We start from the raw sequence: 27,438 nt of genomic DNA, 5'->3' as shown, positions 1-27,438 counted from the left end.
ATCCAAATAATCAAAATACCAACACCAAAATGCCTGCAATTTCAACTTTAAAAATGTGTACCAACGTCAAGCGTGATTCCACATTTATTCCCGCCGATGTTGTTAATGTTAGTTTGTTAAGTCCTCTTTTATATTTTTTCCCAAATGACTGCATGCAATTCATAATTAAAGGTTTCCTTTTTGATGAAACATTAAATTTATCTCCCTATCAATCTCTATGGGCTGACCATAGCAAATATCATTTAACAAACACTTGTATTTTGAATCCTAAAGACTTTCTTGAAGCCTTTTAAAGCCTTTAAAATTACGCAAAGTTTCGTGTTTCCATTAGCGGCAAATATGCCTCATCATCCATATAAAATAGAGAATGCATTTTCAAATAGCAGGCGCAAATTAAACAAAAATGACACGGAATTTAATATCGGACTTATCAATCTCATATAACTTGAGACCATTAATATAACTGCTTTGATTCGCTAATTAACGCACATTAACGTAGTTCAATCCGGTCTTTATGTAGTGGCAATTAGCGTCGTTTTATCTTTGAGGAACCAGGTCCCCGATTGACGCCTTCATCATTCTTACGTAGTAAGTATTCGTAATTTCGTTGACAAACTCTTCTATTTTTACAGGAGTGCAAATGCTTCACATGGAATTATTATTATTTTTTTAATCATATTAAAATATCAATCACAATTACATCTAAAGAAGCAACGATGTTTGTTGGTTTTTAAACATACCGAAATTTACAAACACCTTAAATTTGGTGTTTGTATGCAGACCACTAACTTGTATTCAGGTAAGAAACTTCTGTACACGCAATGTCAATCAGCTTTTTAACAAAAATCATAAAACAACAACGCAAACAAAAAGTGTTCATCAATTGCCTTCGATATTCAGTAAAGTGTTTTAAAATTATTAACATATCTGTATCAAAGGTACGATCAGAATTTTTATTTGAGCTACATATGGACGTTGCAAAAACTGTATTCAATTTTATAGCGTACAACTTATTATTATGACGTGTCTAATTAATCACAAAATACATTTTCTTGGAATCTTTTGATTCTTTATGAGATATACAAAAACGGGCATTCGCTTGCGTTAACTGTGTTACTTATATGATATGCATATATATAGTTAATGACTATGTATATCCTCGTTCTATAAGTGCGACCACGTTGTTAGCCTTACGCTCTTTTTTAGAGATACGTAAGCGATTTATGCGTCTTACTGCTTGGAGATCTTGTAGCATATATGTGATAATTTTCGGTGAATGCCATAACACACGAATGTATGTTTTCTGCAAATATACATTATACGAATTAAAAACTACTCTTATGTAAAAACCTGTACATTCTTATCAAGGTAACGGTCTTAGAATGACGTTTTCTACCATCATGGACACAATAAGACTATTTATTCATAAATAATGCGCCATACTTTTTACAATATTGCTTAAATTTACACTCTAGTGATGGAAATTTGCTATGGGACGCAGCTGTTGTTTTTTTTAAACAAATTAAAGAAAAATTAAGTTAGAGCCACATTTTGACAGACTTTTCTAATCTTGTTTATATTACACATCTTAAAGCTCAATTCAATTGAGACTTCTTTATTAAATTATTTTAAATTACTAAGGGTGCCATACGTTTCATTTCCTTAATGAAGAAATGAAGTACTTTCTGGAACATTCAACGCATGTAATTAAATGTCCACCAAACAATACCAGCAAACATACTGATTTGATTTAATCATTAAGGACGTACGCGGCAGTTTAGTTTCACGAAAATATTTTTTTACTGAAACACCGGTTGCGAAATAAGTGCAATATATTTCGGATATTCGGATAAAAATGAATGTAAACAATGTAAGAACGAAAAAACAACAAAACATGCTTAAAATGAACTCAAGGTACAGAATTGGACAGTTTTTTGTCCATGAAAATGTAATACCTTTGATATGCCCCTTTTAAGTGGCCGTCCAACAGATAAAGCGTCATATCGACGCGAAACGATATTTTGGGAAACTACGAGGACTCTTATAAAGGTAAAAATACATGCGCTCTCAATATGAGCGTGGATGGTCGAGTGGTATAGGCGGAAGGCTTTTTACTCCAGGAATTGAGGGGTCAGTGGTTCGAGCCCTGTTGAGGGTTACTTTTTTTCCTTTAAAAAAATGTATTCTTGTTTTTTTACCGGAGAATTTTAGTTCAAATGTTTAAATTTATCAATATAAAGCATTTTAAGTATTTAATGACAAGCTTCAATACATGCCTAAATCTGTTGGACGGTCCCTTTAGTATATTGTATACATCTTGTTTTCAGTTATTTACTGTATTATTTTTCTTTTACTCATCTTGCTACACATAATTTGTGTTTTCATTTACATTTAAATCTACATTTTCATTGGCATACAGCAATACATGTACTAGTTTGTTTTTGACCTGCACCATGTACATGGTTTTCACTGTGCTTTATATTGCATTTAAATACCTTCCGTAAAACTGCATTTGTGAACAAACGACTAAGGTGATCTATTGTTTTCTTTTTATATTTGTATTAAGTTATAACTCATTTAACATTTAGCTAAATTTGGAAAAAATCTAGGTACAGGAAGGCATTTAAAAATAAATATTACTTTGATGAATTTTATCTTTTTTCATATGTGAAATTATGTTGTTTTTGTTTATGTTTAAAAATTGGTAAAAAAACATAAATCAATCAATTCATGTTGTTTTTTTATTTACAGTCTAATTAAATCAGTATTACATATTTTGTGATAAATAGAGGTTGTTTTCAACACTTTTCTCATTAATTTACTCTAGTTTTTATGTTATTACCTTATTGGTGAATTGCTCTTGTGCTAAAATATGCTTGTTGTTCAAGTGCGAATAAAATATGAACAACAACGGTGACCCATGATTTTTATTTTATTTTTCTATCCACAGCAGATGGTTCTACCTAAATACCGAAACTTAGCAAATTCTAGGTGTAGCAAAAATTGCATTAAAACTGCCGCGTACGTCCATAAGCGAGAAAATACATAACACAACCTTACGTTTACGCACGCGAGAGTGTTGTCTTATATAAAGAGTGCATAAAAGGGACAGCCATAACATACCCGTGATAAATGTGCCAAGTTATAAATGTGACACGGTTATTTGTGGCCCGTTAGTCAATGGTATACACAGAAAATGTGTAGACTCGCAATACTTTTGTGCATAACCATTACTGAAACAACTTGTTTTATTATAAAATGGTGAGTAAAAATTATTGTAAGTGCAGTTTTTTTCATTTATTAGAACGGGTATTTACCGTAATAACGCTCAAGCGTATATAAAGTTGTTCAAATGATTTTATTACCTTAACTGCTTTTTCTGTGTCTCTGCAAATTGTGCAATTTATGTATACATTGAACGAAATAACACCGATGCATGAACATGTTTAATATAAAAGAGGAAAAAAACGTTTTTTACACAGTTTCAGCATCTTTATAACTCATAACTTCACAACTTTGTTTCCTTTCCAAGGCTAAATATGTAAAGAATGTAGGTTGTTTATTTTCATGTGTGCCCATGTGTTTCATGTTTTACGGACGCCGTGCTAAAAACATAAACAAATAGTGCCATCTATATTTATGGTATTTATTTGTCACTTTAAGGTCAAGTCTGTGAGTGACATTCAATTAAATCAATAAGTATTTATTACACCTCTAATCCACAAATTGTTTCGGGAACTCACATATTTAAGACACATGTGGCAGGTTTTGTTACACAATGAACATATCAATTTTGTCTAACACTTTGAACATTGTTTTACACTTCATTTTGAGAATAATTTTCATTCTGTTGGTTACCATTAGATAATTAATGTGTTGTTAGAGCACCACAATTTAAATTTAAATTTATCTAACACTTCGCTACCCTTGTAATTAGAAATACAAAACATAAGAATATAAGACTCGCTCGACTCAAAATGTGGGGTTGAATATTATTTCTTATTACAGACGTTGCACATAGAACAAAATTAAACTGATTCATTTTCCGCGGTCACATGTCACCTTCATATGAAAACATATGGGCCGCGCTCTGTGAAAAAATGGGTAAAATGCATGTGCGTTAAGTGTCGTCCCAGATAAGCCTTTGATGTCCACACAGGCTAATTAGGGACGACACTTTCCACTTTTATGATATTTTCTGTTTAAAGAAAGCCTATTCTTAGAAAAAATACAGTTTCGGCGGAGAGTGTCGCCCCTGATTAGCCCGTTCGGACTGCACAGGCTAATCTGGGACGACACTTAATGCATATTTATTAAACCCCTTTTTCACAGAGCACGGCCCATATTTGTTTATATGACCCTGTGGCTTGTGTACACTCTGATCTTAAATTCATGGAATTTTCACACGAATAATTTACTTGTATATGTCAATAATGCATACAATTTAATTGCATATTTATACTTTCACTTGTCCTTTGGACCCATATAATGTTTGTCTTCTCGCATTTGACTATTATTTAAAATAATTATGACGACTTCATAACATCTATCATATTGAGTGTCAATCGTGTTCGACTGGTTTAACCCAAGCGTGATTCGTGTCTTATTATACGCGTTGAATTTGCGCCAAACCTTTGGTGTGTATGTTGACCTTTTACGTTCCCATTATTATTCGTCCATTTGATAATACACTTTTAGAAACTAGTTGTCGGTATTTCCATAATTATCAAAACTGGATTCATAGCATCTACCTATGTAAACAATAAATAATTGTTCAGTTTGAGAAAGAGAATCAAGTAATGAAGTATTTATGCAAGAAAATTAATATCGCCAATTGTAGTACTGGCTCAAAATATACAAAAAGTGAATCTAAAGCTGCACCAACAGGAGAGAAACCTTATTGTTATGCAATGTGATCCTTTACTTGGGGCAAGTAACCATTGAATTGACAAACGACGAGAAAATAATATGTGTATGATAAAATATAGCGAACAATAACCCTCCCATCAGGACAGAAATTCCTGTTCATATCCACTACTTTTAAATGGAACACAAACAATAAACATTAAATGTTAAAACCGCCTTGGAAATGTCAATGCAAACGATTGGGGGTTTAAACAAAAAAATAGCTCTTATGCTTTTATACCTAATACCTATCTTTAATTAAACATATTCCTTTAACTTAGTCAAACACCATATTGTTTTCTCCCGCTCGAAGGCTCTCACAATATGGTAACTTTTTAACTAAATTCCAAAAATAAATTTCAGCATTTTTATGAAGCCATTTCCTTCCTGTTGAAGCTCTTTACGCGGGAATTAACTCGACAATGTTCTGCAATAACATTCATGTATATGTGAAAGACGGTGCAGAACCTCATCAATTTCCGAAACCGATTTCATTTGATTAGTTTTGGTTATTCTAGCAATACTTGTTCAATATAAACCATTATAGAGTCAACACGCTCTCGTCGCATTTAACAATTGAGAGAATGCATTCATATATCAGCCAAAATATTTGTTTCCTGGGCAGACACAATTATTAATGCCACTGAAAGTCATCAACGTGTCACTACGGCGATCCACAATGCCACGGTAAATAAACGCCTTTTGAAATAAGAATATTTCAATTGACCGTTTTGTACTAAACGGGAGGCTATTGGATAATATTGATCCATTTATATGTAATTTTGAATGCGTGAGATAAGATGCTTTAGGCGCTTTTTACACTTTGAACCAAATATGGTCTTAATAATAGTTCAATAACTAATAAAATGCACTAATAATTATTGTTCCTAGACTTCTTATACACTAATAAAAATACCATTTTGATAAATTACATCCTGCTGTTAGGAACTCGCAAATCCTATTTTAATTTTACTCAAGTGACACTTAAACACCAGAAAGGAATGCTACTGTTGTTGTACATATCAAACACACGCAACTAAATGAAGCACATTCACGTTTTGTATATTTGAAAACAAAATCTGAATATAAATCATATTGTCGTTTTGCTTATATTGGGCTATTTTACTTAAATTTTTCTAAATTCTAATGAAACCTCAATCTCAGTATCTTTAACATTTGTTTGTAATCTTGTCTAACGATCGTCATTTATTTTTCTAATATAAATTTAAATAAAAAAATGAACATTATACTTTGTCTACGTATATATTTGGCATCGTTGTTAACCATATACTATTATGTAACTGGTGTAATTTCTACTATAAACGGTTACGATATAGCTGTTGTCGTTTCTTGAGTATAGTACGATGCTAACAATAATGTACTACGGTATTAGTTCAAATAATAGTTTATTATAGATGTGAAAAATATAGTATTGTAAAATAGTTTCTTATTAAAGTCTTTGATATTTATGCTTGTTCGTCAAAGTTTCGTAAATGGCATGAATCGTACAATTTCTTAATACAAGTACATATACTGTATTATCAGATATTATGCGATATTACTACATGAATTTCATCCATCGAGATCACTGTATTTCTCTATGGAATAATAACGATAAACAACATATAAATGATATGGTTATCACGCAAGCCAGCTTATAGTTACATATTTTATAGCGAGAAAAGGCACCGTTTTCGCATCTAAGCTGAGGAATCTCACAATGACAAACTTTGCCATACATTTGCAAAGAAAGCACAGATGTTTCCAGTACTGTTGTAACCATTTCGAGCCATGTAAATCATACACGTATTGAATATGTATTTTCCTGCTAATGTTTTATATTTACTTGGCATTTATATTTACCCACTCTGTGATTAAGCTTATATATATATAAAGTATATGTAAACATTAAATACTAATTGATAATCGAAAAGTCAAAAGTACTTCTTATTATAGTATAGTAATAGTTTTGTGGTTTTGTGCGAAATCAAAAGAACGTGTATCATACGCTGTTATTTATTCACAAAAAGTTAGGTCCGCATACAATTTATTTTTATTGAACTCTTGTTATGTTCTTATAAATATTTAATATAGAAGATGCTAATTTATTCATTGAACTCAGTATGTTGCTCAAATATTGTACTGTCCATTTGTATAATAATGATCGCATTATATTTAACACTGTTGTTAAGGTGACTTAAAGGCCTTTTAAGCCGGTTGTTCTTTTATGCATTGTATATATGTCTGCAAATACCCTATACGTAAACACATGTCACTATAATAAAATATTATCTTATCTTCATCGACACGAAGACTAATATATGCATTATTCATTGTTGCGAAGGATTGCTTATGTTGAATAGAATATACATCTTCCAACATTTCTGTAATGTCATGAGTAATAGTAAAATACAAAATAGAACGGATAGAACACACTCGTTAAGGTTTTGGAAAATACCAAAGACTAATGTTCATTTGAACTTTAAAACTGTTAAACCTAATTTTTTCTAGATACAATAATATAATTTTATTACATGCTACATCCTGTTTCCCACGTAATTCAACCATTACATATTTTTTATATTACAAATGTGTAATACAACATTTTTAAGCGTTTTCATTGGCTTAGTTTTCATTTATTGACCAATCGCATTTTTCTATTTTGCTAAAATGACGTTGCAACGGCAAATGACGTCACAAAATGTAAACAACGTTCAGGATTTATCATTATGTTTGCGTAAATATTTTTTTAATTTGCTCATTTAAAAGCATGCGATAAAAAAGATCTGACACTCGTTGTCATATCATAACATATTTTATTAAACTCGTCCAGGAAATTTGTTTAATAAAATATGGTATGGTATGACAACTCTTGTCAGATCCTATATATATCATATCTTGTGTCATATAGAAAGAGTTTTACTTTGGTTAATTCGCTGCCAATATTTGAGAATCACCCCAAACTATTATGTCTGCTCAGTAGAAGCCACAAAGAGCGTGTATATAAGCTTTAACGGAAGCGTTTGGAAAGTTGATTTGATTCGTAATGGAATTACATACGATAAGGAAATTCGGTTATCCACAAGAAGACACATGTTTACAAATTTGAAAACAAAATTGATCGTCTAGCAAACACGAAATTCAACTTTATTGTATGTTTGTTTGTTTTCATGTCTTCTTCCTGTTTATGTAAGTATTGTACAAACGTTTCAGGCATATTTTAGCTTAATTAGGAAATGATATTTGAAAACATTTGCATCAAATACATGCTAATAAACGTTTGTTGTCCTTAATGTAAACTTGCAATTGATTATGAAGTGACGGCGATACTGCAATTTGAACATTTCAAATAAGTAAATGAACACATTGACATTGTTACCAACAAATGGTACTTATTGAAAAAAGTTTCTCTTTTGATGAATATCAGCAAAGTATTCCAAAACATTAATAAATGTACCGCATATTTATTCACATTAAATGTCTCCTTCTTTGTTTATTTGAAAGGCAAACAAATAGGCATATTTCTCCAGACTATTATGGGAACTTGACAAATATGACGCTCCCGAAACATTTTGAAACCAAATCGCGTATGAAAGCGCACAATGAGTTTTGAATACATTTATCTCACATAATAAATTGTGTCTTTTGACAACTGCAATTCGTATAGAGTAACTGACCTAATATGCTGAAAAGTTCGCAATTTATCACACATTTTGTTCGATGTTGAATGTTGTATTGTTTTATCATGATATGAGTGGGTGAATAACACGTTGTATTATTATACATTATTAATTTATAGAATTGTGCTTGATCGCAAAAACTGCGTCCTATACAAAAGACAGTTATCCCTACTGACAGAACATACACAGTGCGCTAAACAAATGTTTGCTGTCTGTCTGATCTGGGAAGAAGAACACGACGACATACGAAAAGGTAAAACAAAAGGCGCATGATTTGGCATTTGTTATTCATTCCTATCCACATTTGCTTCCACAATTTCTGTCAACGTAAGTATTGTTACAGGCTTGAGAGATTCATTTATTAAACAAATAGTATTACTTTAAGTGCGCCAAAGATAACATTGTTAGTATAGTTGCGCCAAGACATATCTAAGAAAGACGTTAAAAGTATGCAATTGCTTTGATTCGCCCTGTATTATCGCAAACACATGCATTATACACATCGAATCACATATTTAATGATAAATAAATGATAATGTTCTATTTCTTGAAGACAACTGTAGATGTCATGTAATGCCGGCTACAAGTGCTGTCCACACTCCTTCCAGTCGACATCTGGCATTCGAGAGCGCATGCATTCTCGTTGTAACTATACTTAGTTGGATTGTTTTGAACACGAGCACAAACCTTGCATCGTGACTTACAGTCTGTCACCGCCGTGAAACCGTTTTTACGTTTGCCAAGCCGGAAATTCAGAGTGCACTCATGGTCTATATCACGGCCATCGTGCTCTAAACACTTTTCTGCGCACGCCTGGCCATTGTAGATTTTGCCCCAGTATTCAACGCATTTGAGGCACTCGTAGAGGCACGCCTTATGCTCCAAGCTGAGGTCTTCTTCATCTAGGGGTGCAGAAACCGCCATGCCGACCACTGTCAATGTCACCACCAGCCCGACCAAGGATCTTAGTATATCTGAAATAATTAAATCCCATCTTGCACGACATGCATTTCACATAGTTTGATTAATGATAAAAATATGTTGCAAAAACTGTGAAGAAATACAAAATGACGAAAAATTAATAAACACCTGCAAGCACCACATATAAATAGATATGTAGGAGGAAACAAATATAGTGTATAAGATGCTTTCCATATTTGTCTTTTACATCTTCATTCGTCTCTGTACCGTATGATGCAAGCGAACGAAATGTAAACGGGTATTATGTCACTCAATGGGGGTATGGATTCCGAAACTGTATCTAGTGCACACACGAAAATAATAGTTTTAAGAAAACGTGGGAGCTTGTTTGCACACGAATATTGACATGGGCACTATTCTCCATTATGAACTTTTATAAAAACAACACCAGCAGCATAGAACACCTTAATGGAGAGGTAATTAAATCCTGAATTGTGTATTGTGTGCATTAAAATACTTTGATCTTTCACAAAAAAAAAAAAAACACACTAGATTTCAATTATCAATTGCATTTATATCACCATTTCTTACGTATTCGTGTAACATTCGGGATTACACCAGATCGAAGGATCTAGAAAGAGTCCATCGTAAATTTTACAAACGGCTATAAATATAAAGAATACTTTTTTGTACAACAGTTTGGGGTGAACTTTGCAGATATCCACATGCACTTGAATAATACTTAAATACTGATCCACAAATATAAAAATTGTTTATTAAAGTTCTTAAAGACTGCAATAGGGGGAATATCAAATGGGTAACGAATTAAAAAACACACACACACACACAAGATTACGGATTTTCGAACGAAGATACACATTACCACTCTTTCAACAAAACATATTTCGATCAGAATTTAAAGACAGTAAACTTTTTTAAACAAGATATGACACGCCCACTTTACAGTATTTAAAATTTGCAACAAGTTATAAATCTCATTTGATAGAAAAACATATTTAGATGTCCTCCATTAAGGTCTAAGATTTTACTTAAGAAGACTAAAAATGTCCGTACATCACTTAACTATACAAACGCGTAGCTTAATTATAAATATAATTGCTATTGAAAAATTATATTGTATTTGTTATAACTTTCGTGACCATGATTATGAATTTAATTTTCATATGTGCTTGTTATCAGGATGTAAGATAAACACATCTCGGGTTTTACACGGCCATCAGTGTGTACATTTGTAAGCCTTATGAAAATATGCAATAAAGAATAATTAATTATTTTTTTAAAGAATATCTTTAAATCAGAGACTACAGGTTACATTCGGTAAAGTAATACATAGCAATACGATAAGTTCGCGTAGGTAATGCTGTTTAGTTGTTTCGTTGTGTTTGTTTGGTTTTATGTAAAGGAAGTTCTCACCATCAGAAAGAGTAGTTTTAACATTTGTCCATATCGCAAGTTCATAGTTCATACACAGTGATACAATTATGTGTTATTGGGTAAGTACTGCAAATTCTCAGATAGGAAATAGCATTGTCCGACTGTTACATATTTTCTCAATATTTAACCAATACAACTGTGCTATCTACTCGTTGTATTATTCGTGAATATTAATAATTCCCATCTTATTTTTAAATAAGATATTTTTCCGCATACCTTCCTTCAACCATGTTATTTATTTGCTGTAAAACACAGTATTCCAAGCGGTTTGTTAACATATTAATGCCAATGTCATCCTTCCACATCAGGTTTTAATTGTAATGCGAGTGTTACAGTGTATGTACATGTATTTTAAATCGTTAGCATTTGCGTCAACTTGTTTTTCAACTTTTTTTTCGCGTAAACATGTACATGTAAACTTTCTATTTTTTATAGTTGTAGCTTTGGCCTAATCTATAAATATATGTATATGGTTAATATGTTAAACACTAAGATAAAAATCACATGCTACGACGTAATATAATAAGAATGAATGGTTTCAAAATCAAAGAAACACATGTAGCTTCCGCTATAATCCTCTGGAATAAAGCAGGTCAACAGAGGATTTGTATCGTGCAATTAGGATGATCATTTCTAATAATGAGATTCTAGATTCTGAAGGTTTGCCTCTGCATTTTAACTAAACAAAACAATATAGGATGAGTCGTTTTGACAGATGCATTGACATCAATCTGCAAAAAGCAGTATAAAATACATTGATTAACCATCATTATTATCATAATCAGTAGTAGAAGAAGAAGTAGTTAAAGTACTGGTACTGGTAGTAGTAGAACGACTACTAGTAGAAGTTGTAGTCGTAGTAGTAGAAGTAGTAGTGGTGGTAGTATAGGTGGTAGTAGTAGTATTGTTGTAATAGTAGTAGTAGAAGTCGTCGTCGTTGTAGTAGTAGTAGTAGTAGTAGTAGTAGTAGTAGTAGTAGTAGTAGTAGTAGTAGTAGTAGTAGTAGTAGTAGTAGTAGTAGTAGTAGTAGTAGTAGAAGTAGTAGTAGTTGCAGTAGTAGTAGTAGTAGTAGTAGTAGTAGTAGTAGTAGTAGTAGTAGTAGTAGTAGTAGTAGTAGTAGTAGTAGTAGTAGTAGTAGTAGAAGTAGTAGTAGAAGTAGTAGTAGTAGTAGTAGTAGTAGTAGTAGAAGTAGTAGTAGTAGTAGAAGTAGTAGTAGTATTAGTAGTAGTAGTAGTAGTAGTAGTAGTAGTAGTAGTAGTAGTAGTAGTAGTAGTAGTAGTAGTAGTAGTAGTAGTAGTAGTAGTAGTAGTAGTAGTAGTAGTAGTAGCAGTAGTAGAAGTAGTAGCAGTTGTTGTTGCAATAGTGGTCGTCGTCGTCGTCGTCGTCGTCGTCGTAGTAGTAGTAGTATTAGTAGTAGTAGTAGTAGTAGTAGTAGCAGTAGTAGTAGTAGTAGTAGTAGCAGTAGTAGTAGAAGTAGTATCAGTAGTAGTAGTAGCAGTAGTAGTAATACTAAAATAAAAAGTAGTTGTATCGGTAGTTGTAGTAATAGCAATATGAATAGTAGTAGTAGTTGTTGTTGTAGTACTTGAAGTTGTAGTAAAAGTAGTAGTAGTTGTTGTTGTTGTTGTAGTAGTAGTAGTACTTGAAGTAGTAATAGTAGTTCTAGCATCAGAACAACATTCAGCAGCATCGGAAGTTATTATTAGTCATATTACAGAACACTGTAGGTTCTAATATTAACAACACCAATATACCGGAGATTATTAGTGTTGTTGCTAATGATTATTGTGTCATAAATTATTTCCTACAATAAAATTAACGGCTTTGCTGTCATTGTATGTTAGCAATGCGATTAATTATGTATAACCAAATTATCATTATAATATTGTAATCATGAAGTACATTGGTAATATGTACCAAAGACAATTAATATGGCAAGCATACAACAGTGTAATGAAGTCTGGTTATAAAATAAAGTACTACGGCATTGTCCATTTTTAAACAATCGGGTTTGCGAAAAGGTGAAAATGGTCCAGATGCAAACGATAGGAACTTAACATCCAATAATTCTTATGTTATTGAGCCAGCTAATGTTGCGACAATTACTCTGTATTTGTACCGGTTTTCATAACTGAAGTTAATTTGTATGTTAAATATTAATATCACGCTTTTGTTAGATTATTTACATTGATGGGCATAAGACAAGCCATTGTTTAAGTGTTTCTCTTATTGCAGATTGAAGAAAGTCGGAACACCTTTTTGGACGAGAAGCTTTTATCTTGAATACTACTTTGAATAAATAATACAGTGATACCATTGGGGTAACACTTCTTTTTCTGTCTATATGACCTTACTTATAATTAATGCATCAAACTGTGATTACGTCTATATTGCAAATTTTCGTGAGTTATGCATAGATACGCCGGAATAAGCATGCACACAGGAAGATGAAGCGCGTAGTTGCTTTAATTGTTTCGAAAATTCTTTCTTCAACTGTGTTATAATTTATGTTTCGTTAATGTGATGTAGAACAAACAGTAATATGAAATAAAAAAACTTTAGTGTGTATGGCGTGATTATGGCAAGCGGTTCGACGCATAATCCCAAGAAACTAGGTTTCTCATGAGAACCTAGGTTCTCAAAATGAGAACCTAGGTTCTCAGAATGAGAACCTAGGTTCTCGCTTGAAGATTGCACATGGCGTCAAGAACCCAAGTTTTCAAATGAGAACCTAGGTTTTCATGAGAACCTAGGTTCTTATTGGAAAACCTAGGTTCTCATGAGAACCTAGGTTCTCATTTGAAAACCTAGGTTTTCATGAGAACCTAGGTTCTCAGAATGAGAACCTAGGTTCTCATGAGAAACCTAGTTTTTTGGGATTATGCGTCGAACTGCTTGCCATATCCGTGGTTTTCATTTGGGAACCATAGGTTCTCTGAGAACCTAGGTTCTCTGAGAACCTAGGTTTTCAGAAAACCTAGGTTCTCATGAGAACCTAGGTTCTCATTATGAGAACCAAGGTTCTCATAGAACCCAGGTTCTCTTGAGAACCTAGGTTCTTTGAAAAACCTAGGTTCTCTGAGAACCTAGGTTCTCTGAAAACCTAGGTTCTCTGAAAACCTAGGTTCTCAGAGAACCTAGGTTCTTAGAGAACCTAGGTTTTCATAATTACGCGTCGGACGGCGTAAACTTGCTCGTTTGGAATACGGGACACATATTATTCAGGGCGCAGGATCAATGGGGTTCACATATGATTACACACGGGCTGGACAGAATGAAAACACGCCGTTAAGAACTTTATTTTTGCAGATATCTCAAGTTATTGAAATATGTTCGCAAAGTCTTTAGCGCATAAGTTTTTCTTGCAGTGTTGCCGATATCTTACTATTGAATAATACATTATTACACATAATCAATAGGGATAAAACTTGTATTTTATACCATAATGATTGCTTCCTACATGTAGGTCACAGACATACTTAAAATAGAAAACTGTACCGTACAGTCGTTTGAGGCCCGAACAAGGGAATTGAATATTTGAAACTCATTTAATGCTGTAACAATATATTATGTAACGATTGATCTGAATTTTTAGTCTCAAAATAATATTTACAATTAAAGATGTATTTCATAAATAGTTCAATTTTTTATTAACGTGTTCAGACCAATGTCGACCGATTACTTTACTAATTTCATTCCTAAATAACACCCATGCACAGAAACATGAACAAGAGGCGGTCACTGACGGCTAATGCCTGTGGTCACAAATATTCAACAGATAAGTTTCGTAGAATATTACTGAGCATTGTCTGAACATTGTTCAGAAAATGCTCTTGGGGAGAAACATTCACGGTTTCACGCCTATTTCTATTCATGTTACACATATGCCGCCAGCGTGTACCAAGCAATGGGAGACAACTGGAGGTTAATTATGGCACGCGGTTCGACGCATAATCCCAAGAAACTAGGTTTCTCAGAGAACCTAGGTTCTCTGAAAACCTAGGTTCTCTGAGAACCTAGGTTCTCAGAGAACCTAGGTTCATATGAGAACCTAGGTTATTGAAATCCCAAGAAACCAGGTTTCTCACGAGAACCTAGGTTCTCATGAGAACTTAGGTTCTCATGAGAACCAAGGTTTATGAAATCCCAAGAAACCAGGTTTCTCATGAGAACCTAGGTTATTGAAATCCCAAGAAACCAGGTTTCTCACGAGAACCTAGGTTCTCATGAGAACTTAGGTTCTCATGAGAACCAAGGTTTATGAAATCCCAAGAAACCAGGTTTTTCATGAGAACCTAGGTTCTCATGAAAACCTAGGTTCTCATGAGAACCTAGGTTTCTCATGAGAACCTAGGTTCTCATTTGAAAACCTTGGTTTACGCTTGAGAACCTAGGTTCTCATGAGAAACTAGGTTTTTCATGAGAACCTAGGTTCTCATAGACACATAGAACTTAGGTTCTCATGAGAACCTAGGTTCTCATGAGAACCTAGGTTCTCATTCTGAGAACTTAAGTTCTCGTTTGGTATCCTAGGTTTTCAAAAGAACCTAGGTTCTCATTTGAAAACCTAGGTTCTCATGAGAACCTAGGTTCTCATTCTGAGAACCTAGGTTCTCATGAGAAACCTAGTTTCTTGGGATTATGCGTCGAACCGCTTGCCATACGTGATGCCAACTATTTGCCCGGAGGTAGTTAAGTATTAGAAATAATAAATAAATGCAGTATTTTATGTGACTCAGTAGTTACTTTATTTAAGACCTATTTTTACGTAATTATGTTGTCTATATAACATAAAGAATGACATCTACTTTTATCAATCATAATTCTTTTGCATATTTAAGTGTTGTTCTGAATAAGTACTATAATACTTAAATAATAAATAAACTAATAATAATAATAATAATAATAATAATAATAATAATAATAATAATAATAATAATAATAATAATAATAAAAATAATAAAAATAATAAAAATAATAATCATAATAATAATAATAATAATAATAAATTATAATAATAATAATAAATATAATAATTATAATAATGATAATAAATAATAATAAACTCAATATAGATTTGATATTTGATTTAGATATTTACAATAAATCAGTAATTTTATAAATATACCACCATTATCAACACTAGTTTCACATCAAAGAGGCTGTAACAATAAACCCTGTATTAAAATCAAAAGGTATCCCACTTTAAAACAAGCGTCTTATGTACATACCTTTGGGGTTCATCCTTAAATCAGAAATGCTCTTTTTAGAAACTGAAACTCTTTGAGCAATAATGCTTACTCAGTCTACGGAAAATTTATTATTGTAGCTGCGACGAAGCAAGTAACCTGACTGACCAATATCCCACTCTGCCTTACGGCTTAACCAATAAGCTGTGACGTAGCCTCGACGCCAATTAAAACCAATACACGGTCAAAGTTTCCCATGATGACATGATCGAAGGAAGTAAAACTCAAAATAAATTATAGTTGCTTTCTTTCTATTTCTCGATTCAGTTTAACGATGATTGTTAAGATTTTTATTGTATATCTTGCGTGGAGTGTGGTTATTCTTATCTCTTAATCAGCGTAAAAATTGTATTATAACATTGTAAAAACGAAGCATCCCCATCTGCCGTTAGGTTCCAACAGTTTACTTAAATTCGATTATTGCCGTAAGTTGCTTACGAGTGGAGAAATGAGTGTAGATTATATAACTCGTGGTAACAAATTATATAGTTATACAGTACGTCGTGGTTCACACCCTTTGGAAAAATATCTCTTAATACTTTTGTAAACATAACACTCGTGCGCACTATCTACGGAAAAAATTCTTCGTTTGGAACTTTAACTTGATAAGGCTTGTGACATGTCTGCCAAATATGAATCTTCAAACTGGGATACATGTTAACATTTCAGCGATGGACTTTCTGCAACGAATGTTTCGGTCGCATTTTTTCATTTTATTCGATGTTTATTTATTTTTTTTATCACAAACCTTGTTTTAAAGTTTATAGCTTTCGATCTGATAATGTGAATACTAACCTGCCAGGTTACATCAACGCTTGATGTCTTTGCGGTGGGTTCAAGACTATAGAAAGTGTTGAATCATGTAATTAGGGAAGACGGTCAGGACAAAAGTGAAAGTACTTACGCTCAACAATTAAACACGAGTTACAGACTTCAAATACACATTCAAACTATTGCATCATGCCAGAAACCAACAAGGAAACAAACTTGTCCTTTGATGTAACGTTCTTGACATGTATTGTGGTTAATCAAACGATAATTGGCCATCATTTAATGGCACTGGTTGAAATGGCATTCGCATGTTTTTGAAGGATTTGGGTTTCGTTTATTTACTCACACATGACGATTCGTCATTGCGGTATACTGTTTGTGATCCTTACACTTAGCATGACACCACACAAGGATGCATATATGAATACGTATAAACATTGTATGGTGTGAGTGATATATGAACGATAGTGAACCTTGAGCTGCATCAACAGGCAAGAGATCTAAAAATATCTTGCGTTTTTTTAAATTTATTACAATATACACAATAATACAAAAAATATACACAAATCAATAATTACGACTCGGAGCGATTTATTAAATGGAAGGGATTAAAACGGATTAAATGAGCAGCTCCAAAAATTCCAAAAAAAAAATCTATAATATTTATTCTTATCGAGCATCAAAATTGAATCATGAGATGTTTTAAGAGCCAGTAAAAGTGACATTTTTACGTGTTGAAAAATTGACAAAATTTAAAAAAACATTTTTTCAGATTTGCAAAGTTGTGTCGTAGTTAAGGAAACAGTTAACTAAAAAATTCACATTGCTCTAAAATATCCATTAAATGCATCTTTTGGCAATGTAAAAACCTGAAATTATCAAGCGTTCTAAACATTGATTATTTTGGAAAGTTCTGTTGTTATCGTTATATTGTGATATTGCGAGGATTGCTTATAAAGTGTAAAATACAGTCAGTATCATGTCAGATGGCCTCGCGGTAAAAGCGCTAGTCTTTTACTCTTTTGTCAGTGGTTCGACTTATTTTATTTTGTCTTTCTTTTTTTTTTACTGGAACGCTTCAGTTCCGATTTTTAATTTTAACAATTTAAAGCATTTTAAAGCATTTAATAACCTAATTATCTTGAAAACATGCCAAAATCTATGAACAGGTCCCTTTTAACCTTCTCTACTGTTCTAAACTATAATTATGCTATTTTGAAGAATTTTGAAGTTTTGTTTATTAGTTGACATGTTACGGTGTTTCTTATCTTAGCCTGTATTGAGTAACAAGCACTCATACTTTATCCAGCATTAATGTATTATACCATATATTGGTATAAGCGACAATAATCGAAAGACTGAGAACCACGACAAAGAATGATACTCATGTTACTCATGACATCATAATAGACAGCGAATTGTTACATTTAACATTTGACCAACTGGGTAGTGTCCTTCTCGCGACGATCCAAAGATCATGATTTTCACTTATGCCAAAAGGTTTGAAAATCCATCTTGCTCCGGACTCATTGTTAGTGGTTGATTTCTTGGTAATTGACATTCGACCTTGGATTATGCACATGCCATTAGACCTAAGGGTGTTAGCCTTTCGAACACTCCGGTTCTCAACTCTGTGGTATATACATCTGCCCTGAACTCGTGCTCCTGACAACAGTGGTGGTTTTCTCGTGTTTTATCTTATCTCTTAATAAAACCTGCGTGAACGCCAAATGCCGTGCAATTTAAATAATTATTATTTGTTTTATTAAACAAATTGGCAGTCTTTAAAGGCTTGGCAGTCTTTATTACTTTTGGGCTGTGTCAAACTCACTAGAAATGTGCAGTCCATTAACCCATTTATGCCTAGCGTCTAGAAAAAAGGCCTTGGCAAACAGCGTAGACCCTCATGAGACGCCGCATGATGCGGCGTCTCATCAAGGTCATCGCTGTTTGCCGAAAGAAATTTATGTAAGAAATAATCTAAATATAAATAAATATACTAGACATCCCTTATTTTGGAAATAAATTGACTCAATTTAGAAGAATGGGAAAGTCCACTTGGCTAAAATGGGTTAAGGACTTCGTTCTATGCTAAGAAATAGTTTTCTTGTTGTACAACTGATGTTTTATTTTGTTTTATTTGAGAATAATGCAAGCAAAACTGGAGTCCCCCGTTGATGAAAATACACTATCAAGTAAAGATAGTGAATTACTTTATATTGCCTTTGATTTGTAAACATGTAACGTTCGTTTCACACTCCAATACAATTACCATTTGTCATAAAAGTATTACGATTTGTTTGTTAGACTTTCACAAGACTTCATTTCACCCTGGGGAATGAATTTCCCTTCGTTACATTTTATGGATATTTGCAAACAAGAAAAACTAAAGCATTACTGCACTGTGAACGGCAAAGTATGTCAACTTTGCGTTATTCTAAGACTGATTGATAAATTTCAACAACGGGAATAAGGCAAACCCCATACGTCGCGCACGTTAAATTATACAAAACGCGCTGCGTGAAAAAGAGGCTTAATGCATGTGCGTAATGTGTCGTCCCTGATTAGCCTGTGCAGTCCGCACAGGTTAATCAGGGACGACACTTTCCCCCTTTTATGAAATTTTCTGTTTAAATAAAGTATCTTCATAGCAAAAATCCAGTTTAGGCGAAAGTGTTGCCCCTGATTAGTCTGTGCGGACTGCACAATCTAATCTGGGACGACACTTTATGCACATGCATTAAACCCCCCCCCCCCCCCCTTTTACATAGCGCGGCCCATATAAAAACGCGTCTGCTTCATAAACCTTTATTAAAAATGAAGCCACGAGTTGTTGTGGTCAAAGCTTCAGTACATGCGAATTGCAATGTTACGTTCTTAAATACGAAACATTTAAAATAAACGTGTCTTACGCAGTGCGACTCAAGTACAAAATAGGCAAAATCAATAATATCATTATCTAGCTATAAACTTTCAGAAATTCGATCCGGTACTTCAATGCGTCATCAAAAAGACGATCCACCGATCTATAAAATCGCGTCGCTATTGATCGAACTATAAACATACCTGGTTTAAATAAATCCCTAGATGTACAAACGCGGTTTACAGTATTGAGTGTTAGTTGATACAAAATATACTTATTATAGTATATGCTATATTGGGATTTGATATTAATCTAATTTATAGGTAGAGGAAATACAAACACAACGACATCAGGTAATGCTTAAAATATTTACCTTTTACAGTTTTTTTGTTATTATAAATAACTACAAATAGAATATTGTAAACGACGAAATGTAAATAAAGATTTAGCGTTATCGAAAGGCTAATAATTTCCTTCGAAGTCGAAACACAGTAGACACGTACATGTAAAATAAATAAAAGACATCATTTAGCGAATTTTTGTGATTACTTGTGTATTATCGTTTTTATTTCTGATTGCTTGAAACGTGTTTGTCATAAATATATTTGCATAACACATGTTAAAAAAGATGATAATGCGACAGTTTTTAGTGTGTGCTTACATTTCGCAAAATGATAAAAATTAGAAGACGTTAAATTAGCAAGTAAAGTTACAACTATTTAAATCTTTTGATGATGCAAATTTAATTTTGATTAACTTAATATGCTTCCTTTGGCACTTTCATGCCTCAATATATGTTTGTATATGACTGTATATATCTTTAAAATTTGTGTTCACTGAATCGCGGCATTTAAATGAGCTATGTGCAATTGTTTCATTTGCTTCAATGAATGTATCACAACTTCCTTCGTCTATTCAAACAAGTAAATAGAAAACCTAATTGGATTCAATATTTCTGAATATGATTTAACGCAACAAATGTTAAACTAAGTCAAAGTTGTAAAGCCCATGAATAGTGAAGATTTAAATCAATAAACACAGAGTGCAAGACTGATATGAATACAAGAAAAATAAATATTGGCTACGCCGATACAACGATAAGCACAGGGTTCAAACTAGGTCACGTTGTCAAAATACAAACTTAAAACTAGTAACAAACAATTGAATTAAGGGCCTTTTAATATTAATATTATGTCAGAATGATCCTGTATTTTGACACACTTATTGCACATACATAAATATACAATAACCTTAAAAATGCATATGTTATTTAAAGCAAACCTCATATGCATAGATATGTCTGATGATGTTAAATGTGATGGATATCTGCTTCTTAGTAATTCCTCCGTTTAAGCGTTGTCATGTAACTTTGTGTTTTGAGTCATTTTCTTAATTTTGATTTCACTCAGGCTGTTATCTATCTTTGCATGATGAGTTACTGCATTTCTTAATTAATTCCACATACCAAATGGTAAATTTCGGATAATCCTCTTCGAGGATGATTTTGTTGTCTTCGTGATTATTCGTGGTTATTTTCCGCATCGAACTGTGATCTGTACCTTTGCTATATTCAATGCATCGGAAAATCGAACCTTGACATTTTCTTATTCACCTTGTCAGGTTACCAACATTATGCGAACTGCTCATTCATTTGTCCCACGACTATGGCCACCTGGTTACCAGCATTATGCGAACTGCTCATTCATTTGTCCCACGACTATGGCCTCCTGGTTGCCAACATTATGCGAACTGCTCATTCATTTGTCCCACGACTATGGCCTCCTCACATTGTTAGATGTCTCATGTGAAGCTGCGTTGTTGTTATAACTTACATCCAAAGTACATGGCATGTGCATGTCGTTCGAAAACGAGGAGTCCTCAACATCCAAAACATCATTCATTCTGAAAATAAACGTTGGCACTGTAATATAAAACAATGGCTTACAAACTCGTCTACAAAACGATGTCAAAATTATTACCATTGCAGTTTTTTTCACCAATACCTACAATGTACAACATTTAATTAGTTTTGTAGTGTATGTTTCCGCCTTTACCCCTATTTAAAAACACAAATACTCAAAATTTCGCTGTATCTTCTAGATCCAACGGATTTCCGCAGTGTTTCTAACATAGTGTTAGGGTATTTATGAATCCTGATCGGATCGCTCCCAAATACAACTATGGTTTCATGTTTGTAAATATGTATGTATGTAAAATTGTCCCTTCTGTGTATGTAAATTGTTCCAACGTTGGGGATGTGTTGCGGTGTTGGGTCTGGGTATATAACTATGAATGAACCATCTTTCTTTTCTTTTTTTTGGTGGGGGGGGGGGGGAGGGAATTCCATTGCATATTTGCTTCATTCTGCATCATAGATAGGCGCAAACGCCGATGTCTCCAATGGGAATATGTATGTCTGTTTGTATGTCTGTGTATCTGGTTGTTCACACATATGTTTCTACCTTTATATATAAAAAGAAGGAATAATAATACTGACATTTCCAATACAATATTGTATAATCTTCTTCAATTACAAAGTAGGTTTAATATGCGAAGATACATACCTTACTCACTGTAGCTGTAAACTGATGAATTAAGAGCAGGTCTCATCTCGATATAAATAATGTAGGCAGTATTACCTTATCAAGGAAAACATTAATTAAGACACAATTTGTGAAATAGTCACCAACAACCAGTATACAACGTTTTATCAAGTGACAGAGTCGGAAACCTGCAATAAGGTTGTCATCGTAGCGTGCGAATACGTGTCAGTGAAAAATTAAGTTTTTCGGCATAGCTGTCTAAATCCGAGTTTTCTCTACATAAATATCTGATAAAATGTTGTGAACATTTAACCAGTAGTTTGAAATGAATCAATTCTAATTCGGCATTTAAGTTAATTTAAAAATTATATGGATGCCGCAACGTGTTTTGCAACGCTGTAAACCGAATCATGTTAACGAAATTGAAACTGTTGATATATAAAAATATAAGTGGCTACAACATTCTAAAACATAGCTCTCTAAATCAATACAGTTTGTGAGTTCCCCATTTACATTTGGCACAAAGTCAGCATTAGAGAATGTTTTAAATGTTATGTTTTCGTGGTTAGCAATAATCACAATATATAAGTGCATGCAATAGTTAACATGTTTAATAACTTTTTTAGATCTTTAAGGTGTTTGGGACATCAATATGATACCAATTTGTTCGTGTTAATATATAATTGCAAAAGATTTACCAATGTATTTATCATGATCACAATGATCGCGGTACTATTTGTTATTCACGTGCACAAGTCAAATAGTGTGTACGAAAAAACAACTAAACCATGTCAGTTTGTAGATATCTCGCAAATAAATGTTTGAAATATTTATGGATGATACGGGTTGAATCTATGTAACTATTTGTTCATTTTATTGTTCACATATAAATCTGTACCAACCGTCTATAATTCAGAAACGAATCGATGGAATACCCCTTCATTGATTGGGTGTGATGCAGAATTGTGAGGAAAACAGGTCCGTGAATAAATAAAGCACAATTCTATTCGCCAACATTGATTTTACTGATTATCCTCCAACATAAACAAAGCCAATGCCGTTTAAATATTCTAAAAATATATTTCTGGTTACGGATGCGACAAAATATAATTCAATATAATTATGACATAGTATAACATTGGTTACGTGTTACAATGTTTGCTACATACAGGTATTTATGCATCATTCAACTCAACATATATATATTTATGTACACATTTCCAATACTTAACACATTTGAAGTCTTATCAGAGCAACTGAAAATATCCTAAAATTAAAATGATAAATAATACATATTTTTATTTTAATGGATACGTAGCTGTATACTTTATGTCTGTTTGCGACTCAACATCCTTTGTAAGATAATATAACCATTTACTTAATACTTGTATTTTCACTTGATTTATCAAAGTGGTTATTTAAAAAACGAATACAGATTAACTATGATAATGTGTTTGCGAGTTATAATGTCGTCCATTAAGTTCATGAATTTAATATATGACACATTCACTTCAACGTAGAATATTAACTACGAAGTTGAACAAATACTGAAAAATAACAAGGATTGTAAATAATTTGAACACGTTCCTTAAATAGTTTCAATATTTAAATATGTTTCAATTGAATAAAAATCAGTGGCTACTCTGTCAAACGTAGAACAATATGTTATAAACAACAATGCTGTACACATGAGTGTTTACTAAATTTAAAAATAAACAAAATGGGTATTAATTGCCAAAGTAATTGTATTTTCATAAGTTGTAAATATTAGTACAATATTAGTAATACGTGGTCTGAATCTTTGGAAAAACAAATATTGACATGTTTAATCACGCATGTTTTGTAATAAAAGCAAGACTTGCATCAGTAATACATGCCTTTGTTTATTTGCTTGATTGATCTTCATTTATTTTGTTTGTTTACTTCAGGCAACCATGACAGCAGAACAAAAAGCAGGTAACTTTCTCTTGCGTTCGACATATTTTTGAACAGTTGAGGACGTACTGCCTAATAGTCAACGTTCATTTCAGTAAAGGTTCAAGTTCGGTATCAATTTACATATTCCGAGAACGAAAGTGTAAAGAATCACGATATTATGCATGTCCAGATGAATTTTTTCTTCACATGTTAATAGTTCTAACGCTTAATATCGTATATAGAAAATACTTGTACGAGTTAACTTATCTAGCTGAGCAAAAGATTTAATTGTAAGTTGTTTTTGTTTAATATTACAGAGTGGGGGGAAGACTTTAACGCAATAAAGGACGTGGATGGTTTTATTCGGATCCAGGACCTCATTGTGTAAGTATGGCAGTGATGGACGACACCACAGTTAAATGCAGACCATTTTACGCATACCAACATTGTTGTAAAATGACAGGTACTTTAGAAACGAACATAATTTCTGATTGGACACGTCTTATCGTTATCTTATTATGCCTCATAGTCGATATCAAACTCAACTTAAATGCAAACCGAAATTCTTACAATACTTAAGTAGCAACATAAGAGCACTTATTATTTTGTTTGTCTGAATGTCAGGATTTTGGCTATCTGAGAGTTCTTTCTTCTAAATGTCTTGCCGAGATTAAGGAGGCTCACATAAGAAGCTAGCTATCGGACTAAACATAGCATGTATAGGTGGCAGAAGGTTGATTAAAAAGTATGTTGCCTTGCGTTTCGATTTTTTTTTTAACTTAGGCATGGAGTCTATTTTTTCTTCGACAGTTTGTTCCAACAGAAAGGGTCAAATCCAACACCAAGTGATGAAGAGGATTTTCGGAAAATGGTCGATAAAGACGGTAAGATTGGTTGGTTTTTATTAATATCAGAAAACAACAGCATGTAATCGTGCTAGATACAAATAGTTACTACGCGTTTGTTTGTCTAAGGTATGTTTAGCAAATAATTTGCGAGAACTTAGTGTTTCTGAAATGCATTAATTGAACAAATATTTATAATACAAAGAGTAATATTTTATTTCGACACGTCACTTATATTTTTAAATGATATAGTACTGCTGTTAAAACATTGAATTTCAAAATGTATTGTAGAGGACGGCAAAATAAATTTGGAAGAATACATGATGCTACGGCAAGGGGCGTTGGATATGCGCTTTACACAGGTTGATCCAACAAATGACTTAATAGATGCGTTAAAAGGTTTGCATGTGATTGTAATTTTTGTTTGCACTATATGGCACTTTAAGAAACGATTGAAGAATTCATTTCGATATGTTTAAAAGATTGTTTTTAAAATTATGGAATTTAACACTCATAAGAACTTAAGTCAGATGGACAGCAATGCCTGTTTCTTTAAACCAAAACCCAAACTTGTGTCGTGAACATCATCCTGAAAAACCTCTTGCCCAGTCTTGTATACAGCAAAGTTTAATCGGACGTCAAGAGAGAAAGGCCTATCCTATGTATGTTTCATTGCTTGCAGAGTTCGACACCAATGGAGACGGAACCATCTCTAAGGACGAGTTGAGAGGCTTACTCTCCGGCTACGACGATAAGGAGCTGGAAGACCTTATTTCTGCTGCAGATCAGAACGGGGATGGAAAACTGTCCATATCAGGTGATGAAGACGCAACTTTCTCATGACAAGCCATTTTAACGAATAATGTTTTTGTTTTCGGTTTATGCTCCATCTAGCTCTAGAGATATAGTTTTCACTTATATATATATATATATATATATATATATATAACATATTTATATTATTCCATAGGTTACAAAAATAAAAGTTTGGTTTGTCGTTCGAAATCAATAGATTAAACATAATGCATGTTTCAGCACTATGTTTCTTTGAAACAATTAAGTCCTCTTAACAAATATTACTTTTAAGTACTTGCATTGAGAACAGTTACCAGTTCAGAAATTTAACAATTAAAGACATGGTCGATACCGCGCTGTCAACATTTTATGAAACAATATATTAAAGTGATCAAGGCGTTTCTAGTGGAGTCAGCACATAATATGTTCAATATGTTCACTAACAATATTCCAGTCTCACTATTCAACCTTATTTGCATAACCGTTGAAGCTTTGAAATCAAAGGAAGTCTCTTTGTTTATGAAAAGCCCAGCTGGAATGTGTCATCATCGGTTGTTATTGATAAAATGACAACACTTTAAAAAAGGTTGGAGAAATATTGACCATATCAAACTGAATATATTGTGTAGGCAAATAAATAAGAAAACTGGTTATCGCACTGAGTCATAAGGTTGGAAAAGTTGTAGCAAATAAACGTGTTTTATTTATATTTTCAGAACTAGCTGCTCTAATGACCGCAATGAATGGGTGAAACAAGTTGACATAAAATAAATTCGTCAAACTTCGCCGGATGCACAATATATTTATGTTAGAACAGCAAGAATGAACACTGAATCAAAATGATGATTACAAGAACAATTATTTTACACGATGTTATTATTTATTGTTACACTGTAAATAAAAAAATGCATATTGAACTGTGAATAAATGAAGCAGGCGGTTGCATCAGCAAAGGATGGATCTATATACAACGTGTTTTTATTTAGAAGTATCATTTAGTAAACCGTTAAATCAGCCTTGAGTAGTTTTCAGTCCTAATATTTTATGTCAGTGAAAATATATGTATTAAACCCGCTTGCATCGAAAGAATAATACTTTTTTGAAAACTCAGTGTCATTATTTACAAAAGAAGATTTAAACATGCTGAAGAATTGGTAGTGTCGTTAACTTTATTAGTTACCATTTTCTTTGGAACGCACACCATAATGTACTCTATTAAACAATATAATAATTTTCTTTGTACTAAATATGTTTTAATGTTGTTGTTTTTATAAATTAGCAAACGGCTAGGTACACAATTTTTTATTTATTCTTATTTATATTTGTCACATTGATGGTTCACACTATGTATTAGTTCATAACATGAAATTACTTGTTAGAATAAATTATAATACGCAAATTAACGGGCTGCCCTTGTAACGGACCTTAGTAAAATATATCATAATACGCAATATTACGGATTTTCTGTTGAAAAGGACATAAGCAGAGTTATCA

General features: G+C 32.9%; 2 protein-coding genes across 3 annotated transcripts; one reads left to right on the top strand and one right to left on the bottom strand.

Annotated features, from left to right (window-relative positions):
- Positions 1-8,855: 8,855 nt before the first annotated feature.
- LOC127858799 (uncharacterized) lies at positions 8,856-16,335 on the bottom strand. The gene is made up of 2 exons (XM_052396084.1): positions 16,193-16,335; positions 8,856-9,559 (listed from the first exon to the last, which is right to left on the bottom strand). The coding sequence occupies exons 1-2, from the start codon at positions 16,203-16,205 to the stop codon at positions 9,126-9,128; spliced, it is 447 nt and encodes a 148-aa protein (XP_052252044.1). The 5' UTR covers positions 16,206-16,335; the 3' UTR covers positions 8,856-9,125.
- A 3,657-nt stretch (positions 16,336-19,992) lies between these two features.
- LOC127857862 (calmodulin-like) lies at positions 19,993-27,343 on the top strand. Of its 2 annotated transcripts, XM_052394559.1 has the most exons (8): positions 19,993-20,197; positions 23,304-23,365; positions 24,316-24,343; positions 24,622-24,688; positions 25,115-25,188; positions 25,441-25,548; positions 25,832-25,966; positions 26,661-27,343. In XM_052394559.1, exons 3-8 carry the CDS (start codon positions 24,322-24,324, stop codon positions 26,693-26,695), a joined length of 441 nt encoding a protein of 146 aa, XP_052250519.1. In that variant the 5' UTR covers positions 19,993-20,197; positions 23,304-23,365; positions 24,316-24,321; the 3' UTR covers positions 26,696-27,343. The 2 variants fall into 2 exon arrangements, with proteins under 2 accessions (XP_052250519.1, XP_052250518.1); XM_052394558.1 differs by lacking the exon at positions 23,304-23,365 and having other exon boundaries at positions 19,994-20,197.
- Positions 27,344-27,438: the final 95 nt, after the last annotated feature.

Source organism: Dreissena polymorpha, chromosome 14 (assembly GCF_020536995.1).
Source record: "Dreissena polymorpha isolate Duluth1 chromosome 14, UMN_Dpol_1.0, whole genome shotgun sequence".
Taxonomy (NCBI): Eukaryota; Metazoa; Mollusca; class Bivalvia; order Myida; family Dreissenidae; genus Dreissena; species Dreissena polymorpha.
This window is presented reverse-complemented; position numbering and strand designations above follow the sequence as displayed.